The sequence below is a fragment of the Atractosteus spatula genome, chromosome 3 (assembly GCF_055471065.1).
Source record: "Atractosteus spatula isolate fAtrSpa1 chromosome 3, fAtrSpa1.hap1, whole genome shotgun sequence".
Taxonomy (NCBI): domain Eukaryota; kingdom Metazoa; phylum Chordata; class Actinopteri; order Semionotiformes; family Lepisosteidae; genus Atractosteus; species Atractosteus spatula.
In genome coordinates this window covers 38,810,157-38,823,839 of record NC_142708.1, presented here as the reverse complement: position 1 = coordinate 38,823,839, position 13,683 = coordinate 38,810,157, and the positions used below count along the sequence as shown (strand labels likewise).

General features: G+C 34.7%; 1 protein-coding gene across 1 annotated transcript in view; it reads left to right on the top strand.

The window, feature by feature from the left end:
- fras1 (Fraser extracellular matrix complex subunit 1) overlaps nucleotides 1-13,683 on the top strand; it is a 352,881-nt gene that overhangs the window by 106,816 nt on the left and 232,382 nt on the right. Inside the window, exons 6-11 of the mRNA XM_088911421.1 lie at nucleotides 3,286-3,419; nucleotides 6,102-6,185; nucleotides 6,844-6,945; nucleotides 7,952-8,143; nucleotides 9,783-9,872; nucleotides 13,153-13,300. Coding sequence (XP_088767547.1) covers nucleotides 3,286-3,419; nucleotides 6,102-6,185; nucleotides 6,844-6,945; nucleotides 7,952-8,143; nucleotides 9,783-9,872; nucleotides 13,153-13,300 — 750 coding nt within the window. The remainder of the gene's footprint in view (nucleotides 1-3,285; nucleotides 3,420-6,101; nucleotides 6,186-6,843; nucleotides 6,946-7,951; nucleotides 8,144-9,782; nucleotides 9,873-13,152; nucleotides 13,301-13,683) is intronic.

The window sequence follows — 13,683 nt, the reverse complement described above, 5'->3', positions numbered from 1 at the left end:
CAAACAGGAATCTGTCGCTTGCTTTTAAATGTACTTTTAAAGTGTCCTACTCAGGAGCATTTGCAGTATATTTTTGTAGTAAAAAAATGTTTGATCTCCTACAGTGATCTCTTATAAGAATAGAGCCTGTAGTTTCCTGCTCCTAGGCAGAAGACTTTTATGGTGACACAACCCAATGAATCATTAACAGTTGAAATAAATAATAAAAAAACGTATTATTTAAATATACCTTATTTTACATTACATAAAACATTGTCAATGCAGATTATGCAGATATGTATTAAAAACTTGATTTTTTTGCAATGTACTTCTCATTGCACACTTCAGTCTATGGTGCTTGTGGTCAGACAGCATTGGCACCATTCTAAACATAATGTTACTCATCGTGTGACATTTTCTCCCCCATCTTATACCATTGCAGTCTATAACTCTTTCGACGTCACAGTTGTCCTCACAGTGGCATTTTGAACCATTTAACCAGATAACTCCTTGTCCAGCTGCTAAGGTTGAATGGACAGCCTGTTTTCGGCAGGATCTGGGTGGAACAATATATCTTTCATTTCTTAATGATCAGTTTCAGCATGCTGAGAGGGATATTTGGTGTCTTTAAATTTTTTTAAAGGAATTTAGTGACACACAATGGAACCAATGGAACTTGGGTGAATTTTGAATATGATTTTTTAAACAGGTTTGGTTTTTGATACTTGAAAGTAGCTTTTTTGCCCATTTATTAATTGAGAGGAATAAGACTAGTTAGAGCTTGAAGGAAAGCTAGGCTTCTTTTTGTAGGTGGTGTACTTCACCATGTATATAAAAAGAACTGTTTCCTACCATTCAGCTGTGTCTGTTTGTGTCTGTCATTCAGGCTCTGTCTGTTTCTCTGAGCCCTGCCTAGTAAAGGATACCTGCTGGTGCCTGATACTCCCAATGGTCTTGCAATTTTCAGTGTCTTGGTTAGCTGTATACCTTAGATCAGAGTTTCCCAACCTATTGCAGCTCGCAGTCCTCATGACCGAACATATAAACTTCTGCGGTCCGTACAAGGATCAGACCGTCCTCACCGTTTTGAAACGGGCTAGCGCTATACCTCAGCAGTAGCCTAATCGACACCGGTAATCAGAAAAAATACTCATATACAAGCTACAAACATGGCTTTACAAAGACCATTTATTGATTACAGAAGGAGTCCAATCAGCACCTCATAAAAATATATATAAAATAAATTAAAAGAAAAAAAATATTGTAAAAACTAAGGCACCAGTACAGCTCTTTCTTTCTTTAACGTTAGCCTTGTCAAAAACAAAACTAAACGGGCTGAATCAAAATGAACTGAACATTTTTCCAGAAGTGTGGGGTAGCCTTGTGTGCCAATGAACTTATGAAGACGTTAAGAAACAAAAGTATGCACAATAATCAGAACAATTATAAAACAGAAGTGGATGTTAACTCCCCATCTGTTTATATTCAACACATGGATTTTCCAATGGACACATGAATACACAGTCACTCAGTAGCCTACAACTAGCCTGGCAGTAAACACGCGCACCTTCTTTCTGGCTCACTTAGTGAGAGGGCTGGTGCTGTTTGACACATACCAAATGCTGGATGTCGTGATACAGAGAGGAAGCTGCAAGAGGAGGTCTGGCTCAACATTAAGCTTACTCCTGTGTTTGGTCTTTGGTGCCACCAGCACAGAAAATCCAGTTTCACAAAGATACGCTGTTGGAAACGGCATCAAAAATCTCACTGCTTTGTCCGAACGTTTAGGATACTCCGAAGTAACATGAAGCCAAAAATTTAAGAATTTCTTTGAAAAAATCAATTTTGAAGCATTGTGACAGGATAGGACCTCAAGGCCGTCTTGCTCCTTTGCGCTCAAACTAGCCAGGGCCACTTCACATAGGTTTACAAAATGATTTTCAATCCTGCTGAACCAAACATCTGGAGCTGGGAAGTAGTCGCGCAGTTGGGTCCTCAAACTTTGCAGGTGCTCTGTAATTAACTTTGTGTTAGAGGCTGGTAGCTGCATTTGTTCTTTTGTTAGAAAATCTGACAAATTTTCAAACGAGTTGTAGTTTGAGTGGTCGATACGTTTGTCCCTTTATTGTGGCTTCTGTTTTACTTTGGATGTGAAAAATCATCACTGCTTTACCTTGAAGAATTTGCTAACACTTCGGAACATACAACACACAGCGGCAGTGGCTCCTTTTCAGTTCCCATGCATGTAAAACCTAGAGCTAGGTACTCACTGCTATATTTTCTCTTTTTTAGTTTGGGTTTGGATTTTGGGTTTGGATTTATCAGTAGGAGACACTGAAGCAGTTTATTTGTTTGTAGATGGGCCTTCCTGTGTGTCTTTCCTGTAAGAGAACCAAACATAAGCCACTTATCCTTGATATGAAGGGTAATTAGGCAGTTATACTACATTGTGCATGAGCTTTCTTGTCATATCACATATAAGGACGCTTAATGGAAGTCAAGCAGCATGCTAAGCTATATCTATAAAATACTTATGTTATTAATATAATATATGTTATGTTATGTTATATATTTATGACTTACAATTACAACAATCATTTGATGGCCCCCCTGTAGTAAGGAGCCACGGCCCACAGGTTGAAAACCACTGCCTTAGATTTTTACATTTGTTAGTCATGGTGTAATTAAAAAAAAATGAAATAAGATATAAAATATACTGATGCATAACAGTAGAATGTTTTTTACACCATACCACTAGGGAGGTTAAAGTAAAGATTACAACTGTCACTGAGCTAGACAGAGAATCAGCAAGTGAGAAGGTATGATAGATTTTTAGGCTAAAAAGAAAAATCAACTTGATATTCCACTAGAAACGTAACATAAACATGTTCTTCAGTTTCTAACCAAGTTGTCTAAATTTGTTCTGGATTGAAAGTGTGCTCTTTAAACTAATGTCAATTGATTATACCAGGACAACAACAACTGGGTCAACAAGTTGGTGCCTGTTAACTCTAGGGATGATATCAGTTACCTCAGAAAAACAGCAAACTTGTCAGTAGCAGTGTTCCAGACAATAGAGTCTCCAATAACCACCACTTCTCTTTTTGGATTTCTAGAGATGGAGGTGTCCTGACCTAAGATCTCATGTTTGATTCCATTTCCTGGAGTGGGGCAGATTTGTTTGATGATCAAATTAGCTAATTCCTATTTTGTGGTCACACAGTTATAGCTCTGTTAACGGAACTGACCTGTGGTAAAGTCTATCACTCTGATAACTGTTCTCATAACTTATTGGTTCTCCTACAGTGTCTTGCTCCTTTGAAGGTCAGGAATACAAGGATGGGATGGAGTGGCAGCCCAGACCCTGTTCCAAGTGCTCTTGTAGGAATGGTGAAACAATATGCTACATTATTGAATGTCAGGCTCTGATATGCAAGCCTGTAAGTAACCTTTCATTCAGGATCAATGGCATTTTTTATTTTAAAAATGGCTAGAGGAAGTTTTTAGTGCACACTACTGTATATAGAGTGTATATTAAGTAAATCTGTATATTATTGTTCTTTAGCCTGAAGTCATTGCATTATCACTTTTGTAATATTTTAAGTTACATTTGTGGCTAAGGTAAGTGCAATTACTGTTTTTATTACATATGGGTTAACACAAAATAAGTAAGGGTAAGTGTTTTCTTTCATACAAATCAATTTTCATTTTTGTGCCATAGTCCTATTTGGAAGACCAGATGGATGTAGAGAAGCTAGCACTTGTGTACTTTTCTTTTTTCCAATTAAAATAATATTCTGAAGCCAGCAATTTATGTAATTCTTAAACTCATTGCCAGCAGGTCTTACCATGGCAAGTTGAAGGGAATTTATCACTGTTTTTAAATGTTTTATGGCTTACCTTTCAAAATTGTACTTTATGCCTAATATTCTTAATTTACCTTCAGTTTATTAATTTGCTTTTCTGTAGTCAAGGTATTAGGTACAATGTTGAATGTTTAAAAAATTAAGTGAAAGACTCTGCATCAGAATATGCTTCTATTTTTTTATGAAGGAAAAATGGTTATTATAATATTCTAGACAAAAAAACTGACATAAGTAATCTCACAGTGTTTAAATGATGTGGTCAGTGTGGCTTGGTTTTGAAAAATCTTGTTTTACTTTGAAACTCAGTATTAGTATTCTTTTTACCCTGTTGCCTACACTATCATTGCTTAGATACAATGCTGTGAAAAAGTAAGTACACCCCATGTAAAGGTGTGTTTTTCATCATATTTCTATGTATGGGTATTTGATCTTCATTTCAACAATATTGATGGATAAAGGTGATCTAATTTAACAAATAACAATTAAAATTATTCTTTCCAATCATTTATTCAACAAAAAAAGTCAGAAATGAAATTGTCTGCTGTGGCAAAAATAAGTACACCCCTAGCTTCAATAGCTTTGGCAGAAATCACTTCTTGTAGGCGTTTCTTGTAATTGTCTATCGGTCTCCTATATCGGACTTGGAAATTTTTTTTTCCCACTCCTCCTTACAGAACTCATTCAACTGTGTGATGTTTGATGGCTTTCTTGCATGTACTGCCCTCTTCAAGTCCCCCACAGCATTTCTATGGGGTTAAGATCTGGGCTTTGACTTGGCCATTGCTTAACCCTCCATTTCTTCTTTTTGAGCCATTGTTTTGAGGATTTGCTTGAGTGTTTTGGGTCATTGTCTTTTTGCAAGGTCCACTTACGGTTCAGCTTCAGCTTTTTGACAGATGACCTCACATTCTCCTCAAGTGCTCTCTGGTACAATGTGGATTCCATGATTGACTCTATGATAGCAAGCTGGTCAGGCCCTCAGGCAGAAAAGCAGCCACAAACCATAATGCTTCCACCAACACCATACTTTACAGTTTTTGTGGTCAAAGGCAGTTTTTGGTTTTCGCCAAACATGACATCTGACATTGTGGCCAAACAGCTCTACATTTGTCTCATCCGTCCAGAGCACATTGTTCTAATAGTCCTGATCTTCACCTAGGTGTTGTCTGGCAAACATCATCTATATTCTTTCATCATGCATCTATATTCTTTTTTGAGAGCAGAGGCTTCTTCCTTCCTGACCTCGCATGTAGGGCAAAGTTGTACAGTCTCTTTCGGATTGTTGACTCATGCATTTGACATTGACTGAGGCAAGAGTTTTGGAGACTTCCTGCACCATCTTTCGGTCAGCTCTTAGGTTGAATTTGGTGGGTCTACCTGGCCTGGACAGATTGCCAGTGGTTTGAAATTTTCTCCATTTGTAGATGACCTTTTGGACAGTGGAGTGATTGACTAAAAATTGCTTGGAAATGGCTTTAAAATCCTTCCCAGACTCATAGGCATCAACAATCTTTCTTCTGAGGGCCACAGAGAGATTTTTTAATCTTGGCATGATGTAGCCACACACCTCAGTTGCTAAGACCAAACCAGACCACAGGTTTCTGATGTTTATATAAGGCAGTGCCCTCTCAAATTACTCTCTAATGATGTTCTAATCATTTGCACCTGTTTTAGTGCACCTGATTCTAATTTTAGGCATTTGATGCAATGATAAAGGGAGGGGTGTACTAACTTATTCCCCATAAGGAAATTGCAAAATGAGTGCAAAATGTGATTTTTCAATGTTATTTTTTAATTAGATCACCTTTATCTATCTGTATTGTTGAAATGACAATCAATATCCTTTTGTCCAAAAATGTAAAAAAAGACAAACCTTTTCATGGGGTGTACTTACTTTTTCACACCACTGTATCTAAATTAGTAGATATCCTAAAAATCTCAATGTAATCCTCAAATTGTAAAATGTTCCTGTGCTGTTGGGGAAATAAAACATTTCCTATGATCATTGTTATTATTTAAATTATATTAATGAGACCATAGCTCTTGTGGCCATTCCACCTTAATGCAGAATTTTCATAGTAAAAGTGGTAAATAGAGTTTTTCTTTGTTTTTCTAATATTACTTATTTAGTTCTGAACGTTAAACTGATCTCTTTTTACAAAATATCTCAAACCTTTGTCAGTGTCTTTTCAGAACAATACCTCTGTGGTATAATGTAGCAACATTAACACTTAATTCATCCATGTTTTTTTGCAGAAGGAGAACTTTGTAATTTACCCTGGAAAGTGCTGTCCTCAGTGTGTGCCCAACTCCTGTCTGGTATCAGGGAAAGAGTACAAGGTAACCTTGAATACATTGGGCTCAATTTTTTTTTTCAACAACAAAATTTCTGGTTTTTAAGCCTAAGCAGATAACAAGAAATGGAAAGCATTGAAGGTGTATGAAAACTTTTTAGAAATAAAAATTATTGATGGATCCCTTGGCGCTAAAAGCTTCTTGGCAGTCCTATAGTTCTGACACATATCTATGCGCAAACATTATTCTTGGAGTAAAACAAATGTTTAGTGATTACACTGCATACATGTTGCTGGATAAAAATCTTTTAGTTAAAAATGACTCCTTGATCAACTATTATTTTACTCGTAAAGTACCTTGTGGTACCAATTTTAATTGACAGGTACTTTCTACAGATTAAATATAATTTGTAAATTCATTAACTTTGAACAGAGGCAGGTGGCAGTAATTAAATGTTAATTGGTATTCCTGCCATGCAGTACCTTTTATTCCAATAATTACTGTAACTTTAAGCTGTTTCTTCTTGTTGATTCAACTCCTCATGCTTTCTTTATATACTGCATATTTTTATGGTTCTTTTTATGAGAGTGTGGGATGCTGGCAAGGAATTCATCAACTTAGAAGTGATGTGAGAAACATCTTGGTTCTCTTTGTGTGTTTTTTCTGAATTGAGTGTCCTTGCCTTGACTTTCTTCTTCTGCAGCATGGAGAGCAATGGAAAAAAAATTCCTGTACTGCATGTATCTGTGATCAAGGTGAAGTCCATTGTCACACCCAGACCTGCCCAAAACTCAGCTGTGAGAGGGTCAGTAGCAGCTATTCTCTCTCTCCTCATACAGAATCCTCAAACACATTCTCAACCAAAGTGTTTGTCATTCTGAATTTGAAGTATTTCATTATTTTTAAAATATGGAACCATGAGTTGTTTTTTCTTTTATCATCATTCATTTTGGAAACAGCAGATTTTAAACTTGTCTTTACTGACTTATATTCTGTATACTGAGCATGCATTCCTTCAAAATTTGCTTTTTTAAAGTCACCCACAATTTATAATGCTGTATAAACTGTATAATACTCTCCAATAGTGTTGGCATTGATAGTAGGAGCAATGCAAGCTCTTAGACACAGAGGGGGTGTGGAGATTTGTGGATTTTTCACTTCTGGGTGAAAGAGGGAATCTGCACACTTTTTACTTTCCAGAAAAGGTGGGTCTAGACACCAGCCCCTGCTTGATCTACAACATCCTGGCTTCTTTCCCATATAATATTCTATGTCAATAGGATGGATAGAGAAAGAAACAGTATTGACACATTTGTTATCTAGCTCTTAGTGTAGAGCACAATATGCAAAATACAAAACAAATAAAATAATGTGATATAATTGCTGTTTTTTTTTTCTTTGTTGGTATTATTAAGAAGTCTAAAAACACCTGTAGATACACTATTGTCATATGAAGCGAGTCCCTAATATGTGCTCTCGCTGGAAGGCATTGTTGTATCCTGTCTTACACTATCACTTTTATGGAGGTTTCTACTGCTCAGATTCAGTGCTTGTACAAGGGGACACCATTGATGGCAGGGTAGTGGGAGTTATATTTTTGTTGTATTATTATTTTTGCACTGCAGTTTTACCAACTCTAAATCATCTTATTGTTGTATTATGCTATGTTCTTATTTTGTCCTTTTTGAATTTTGAACCAAAAAACTGGTTTACAAAAAGAACATCCAAAACCATCTCTTAAGACATGCCCTATTGAAGTTAATAACATTTGTTGATGAGGAGAATAATAAACTACCTGTGTTTATGCATAGGGCCAGAACAAAGTGAAGAAAGTTGGCTTGTGCTGTGAGGAGTGTGTGTCTTCCAAAGGCAACTGCCTTTATGACAACTCTATCCATTATCATGGCGAGATGTGGAACAGTACAGGCTGCGAGTTCTGTATGTGTGATCAAGGACAAGTCCTGTGTCAGAAAGCAGAATGTGCCCGAGTGGACTGCACATGGGTAAGGGAAACTATTTCTGGGTGAACCTCCTTTAATCAAGAATAAACAGTAACAGAAAAAATAAAAATAATGCATTAATAATTTGACTCAGGGTATTTAAACTATTTTTCCAGTCACAGCAGGGCAATCTGATAATCACAATGAGTTGTGCACATACAAATGCAGCCATTAGAATTTGTACCAAAATTCTTGTTCACGGCAAAGGTAGCTGTGCTGAATTGTGGTATTATTCAGTGTGTCAAATCTAGCTTTTCACTGTCCAAAGAAGATACCCAGTATAATGGTAGATTAATTTATTCTGTTATGTTACTTCTACTTAATATGGAATGTTAATGTGGAATCTGGTAACTAAAGGAAAGTTTTGATACGTGGAAATAAAAATAACCAAATTATAATAGTGTTCTGAACATCATTAAAAATATTAATTTATGAATAAAAATAAAATATATTTATATAGCTGGTAGTGATTGCTGGAAAATAAAAAAATAAGGTAAACAACATTATTTCACCTTCATTAACATTTTCTGCATTGAATTCTTGAAATCAGTCACTTGCTGAAGTTATTTTGGAAAAGATTTGATGGGCCCCTTTTAACTACGTTTTCCATGAACACTTGCTGTCATTATTGTTGTAATTGAAAATGAAAATCCTGTAGAAAATGGAAAAAAACTACATTTAGTTTTTAATTTATCTCAAGCAGAGTGATGCATTTGTAGTTCAGTGGTAGAATTTTCACCTGTTATGCTGGAGGTGTATGTTCGACTCCTGGCCAATGCACACATTGTACTTTTAATAAATTGCCTCTTGGAGATAATAAAGACTTTTCCTCTACTAATAAAATGGAAAAAATAATATGTATATTATATTGACATTTTTATTAATTTTATATATCGCATTATGTTAAAATCTGAAATAACATTAATAATAAATAATTAACATGAATAAATATCTGTAGTGTAGAGTTAGTTAATGTTTGAATACTACTACAAGGGGAGCAGAAACCAGTTCTACCAGTTGACCAGCACACCAACAATCTCCAGGATGCTTGGAGAAAGTAAGGGAATTTAAGATGCCCTTAAAAAGATGCCTTAAAATTTCAATTGAGGTCTTTACTTGTATATTGTCTTTTAAATACTATTCATTAAAGCCACTATGTAAAATAAGTTTTATAATTCTAATCTAAAATAACAAAGTGACAATGAAAAGACAATAACAACAAACATCTCAGAATAGTGATGTTATAATACCAAACCAAAAATGTGTTCACATCTTTCTTAAATCCCCTTCCTCCCCATTCCCCACTTTGAGGATGAGAAAGCTGGGACACCATGCAGAGTGAGAAGGGACAAAGGGGTAGCTGAAAGGGTGAAGGAGGGATATGACAGATGAAATTGGAAAAACGGGATTTGATATCATAAGAAATTCAGTGAGATAGGTCATGCTGTATTATGAGTTATATTTAAATGACCATTACGTTCCTAAGCATGAATATGCATTTGCAGATTTAATACACAGTTAAGTAAATCAATTTAATTAATTAGTTTTTAATGTTTTCCTTTTATGTAAGACCTTTGTAAATGCTGACCTTCCACCTGTCTGGTATTTGTAATTAGTAGAGAGAATTGATCTTATTCAACAGGGAGAACAACTGGTTCACTTGCCAGGAAGATGCTGTCCAGAATGCAGGTCGATGAGCAGTTTCTGTGTGTATAAGGAGCATACCAAAAAGGTAAAGAATTGTTGCAGTAAATAATTGTGTTTGATTAAATGAAAATCAGATATAGTGGCTAAAGTCAAACATATCTACTCTCTGTGTCTCCAAAGGTGTGATTCTGATCAAATCAGAAACCCAGCATAGGCACATTAAGTGATGTATTTAACCTGGTGGCTTCATGGCCTTGATTTTTAATGTGGAAGTGGTCTGTCTTTACTGCAAAAGCATCAGTAAGAACAGCAAAACAAATACTACTAGGTAAAACAGATTACACCCTTTCTGTTGTCTACTGCTAGAAGCAGATTTGTGATTATGATTAAGCCTAACCCTTTATAAATAAATAAAGGGTTAGGATTAATCATTTCTATGTACAAGAAAGAAAACGTACAAGAAAGACAGTTTCTTGCAGCCATGCAATGTGCATTTGAATATTAATGTTAAATTTAATATGTGTCTGCCCATTTTTTTCTCAGTGAAGACTGTTAATGCTGATACCATGTTTCACAACCATGGCCTAGTGGACCCTTTAGCTTGTCTCTACTAGCAGGTGACTTTAAAGAAGAGGTTGCAGACCAGGGTGTTATAAGATCCTGCTGAAAAAGGTCAACATTAAGTGGTGTTTATCCAGCTCCACAAATTAACATTTATCCAGCAGTGAAGAGGCAAGACACATGAATTAGCAGTTCCACATAGCTGAAGGCAGACCGTGACTAAATAAAGCATTTAAATCACACCTTTAGTTAAGGTTAGTTTAGTGAAAAGGTACAGATGCAGCCACTCAGAACACACGTTAAAACTCTCTGCTGCGTTAGAGGTAGTACAGTATGTCATGGTGTACTTTGCTATGTGGTTCACTGGCCAAAGACAATCAATAGGTGGCACTTGTGGTGCATTAGATGTTAGTGAAATGATTGCTTCGTTTTATCTGTTTCCCTACTGTGCATCTTTAAATCCATGTAATATGTAATATTAATATAGAATTATGCAACCAAAGGGTAATTGTGGTAATGGACAATAAAAATAACAGAAGTATAATGTCTTTGAACATCATAAACAATAATTTATTGAATAAATATAGATAATGTATATAACTGGTAGTGGTATCTGAAAATAAAAAAAATAAAGTACACAACAGTATTCCACCTTCTTCATAAACATTTTCTGTGTCAAAGTCTTTAACTTGATCACTTACTGTGGTCATTTTGAAAAAGTTATGACATGCTTGTTCTAGCTATATAACATTTATATACTTTATAAAAAGCTAATATGATTTAATGTTATAATGTTTATGAATACTTGCTCTTGTTATTGTAAAAAAAGTAGTAGTGACTTTACTGAATCTGCTTAATAGGAACTATTATTGTGCAATCATGTAAGTAAAGAAATTTTGGTAGCTTAAAATAAAAATAATTTTTAACATAATTATATTAATTTATGGATCTAAATATAATATATTAGTAATAATATTTATAATGCTGGTAGTAAACTTTCTGATGTCTATTTGTAAACATCTGCATTGATTTCTTTAACTCTTTCACTTGTGGTTATTTTAGAAACATTTTGACGTGTTCATTTTAACTACATGATGTTGTCATCATTGTTGTAAGGGACAATGAAACACTCAAAGTTTGTAATGTTGCTTACCGAAACCCAGGCAATGCTTAGGAGTGGTAAAGTGCTAGCCTATCTCTTAGAATGTCTCAGGTTCAGTTCTTGGTCAGGTCAAAGGTTTTATTTTTAACAAATAAAACTTCTCTAAAAATAAAATACTAGATAATATAATAATAATACTCTTTTGACATTTTTATATTTTTTATATATCACAAAATATTAAATATTAGTATAATATTAGTAATAAATTAATAACATGAATGAACATGAATGAGTAAGCAAACTACTGGTTTACAACAAACCTTCAAAATATTATATATATATGTTTTGAATTATAATCTTGAATAACATAGTTGTATTAGAGACACCATAGAAGCAATTTTTTTTTCAAAAATAGACAAGGCTAGGATCCCCTGCAGAGTGAAAACTGCAAAAAAGTGGAGTAGGGGTGGTAGCTAGGCTTCTCTGTGAGCCTTCGCCTGGAGCTTGGCTTGCATTTTCCCATGGCCCAAAACGTCAGGACCGCAGCTTATCGGTTTCTGTACATCTTGAGATAAAAGCAGCACAAACACTACTTTCTACAGTACTTACTGTGATATATATATAACTTTATTCTTATGAGATGGTATGGTCTCTTTAAAATGGAACATATTCATATTTACAATTCCACACACACAAATCACATAAAGTCATATCCACACATATGCTGAAACCATAATGTACAAGTCAAGGAACTGCAGTATGATTGGTATACATGTACTGTATAAACAGTACATACAGTATTATACTGTATGGTTTCAAAGCCACAATAGTACAGTATGTGTGAAATATATTTTTCAAATTTGTAAGATGTAAACCTGTAAAATCACATTGCATTCACAACAATATTATATTAAATTTGAAATATATGAAGAATATAAAATTGAAAATGACATATTAAGGTGTAGCAGGAGACATTCATTTTTATACTTTCCACTAAATGTCCAGAATTATGATTCAGTATTTAATTGCTCTTTAGGAAAATCATATATTGTTCATTCTAAGTGTGTAAACCCATGTGCCAAACTTACCAAACACTTTAACAAAACATTCTCTTTTTAAACAAATTTTATTTTATTTTTTTACTATTAAGAATATGTTCTAAACAAGTGTGGTATAATACATTAATGTATTTAAAAGTATCATGTAGGTAGGGACAGAAAGTGCAGACATCCGCTGGACGCAGAGAAAGGATTCATGGTGTTAATTTTAACTTATTGCTATACGTTTGTGGTTATTGTCTCTTTTAGCTGATTGGTGTCATTTTAATTAACTTAAAGCCAGTGCAATAATTCTTGAATTATCATATGAGAGAGGGTTACTTATGTCTTTTAACCATACATACAATATACTGTAGTACATTCTGCAATGGTAAAGTATAGGGGTGGAGTTTGTTATATGTGAAGTTGTATAATTATTGAATTAAAATATAGAAGTTCACTTGGTAGTTTATAGTGGTTATAGAGCCCTATATTTGATGAACTCTTAATGAAAAAAAAATTGTGTATTCATAATTTTTCTACTAGGGGATGTTGTCTGACCTCAAGGGGGAGAAGCACCTTGCTGTACGTTTTTAGCATATTCTTTACATGTCATCAGTGTTTGCTTTGTACTGGACAGCTGTGTGATATTTCTTTCTTACCAGAACCTGGAGAAGTGGCAGGATGGCCCTTGTAAGGAGTGCGAATGCAGGGATTCTCAGGTGATCTGCTACCAGCGCTCCTGCCACACCTGTCCTGTTGGCACATTGTCTGTGCCTGTAGAAGGGGAGTGCTGCCCAGAGTGCCTTGCTGGTTAGTAAAAAAAAAACTAAATGTAGATTCCAGTGAGTGTTTGGAATGGCATTTTCTTGGCAGTTCTTAAGGCAAGTAGAATTGTGACTTAAAATGGATTGTTTCAAACTAACTAGACATTTGTGAGAACATTTATTTAGTGAATGGATATTTTAGTAAGATGCACAAATATCTCTGTTGTATGTGTATGTATATACACCTATTGTTCAATAAATCAAAACAAAATTAAACAAAATAAAATGTCAAAATTATTCTACTAAAAACAAAGGTACCAAACAAGTTATTGACTAAATTAATTTGGATTTTAACTTAAATATTTACCTCAAAAATAAAACCTGTTGCTACCTTTTTTTTGTTGTATAAATGAAAAACAAATCAAAACT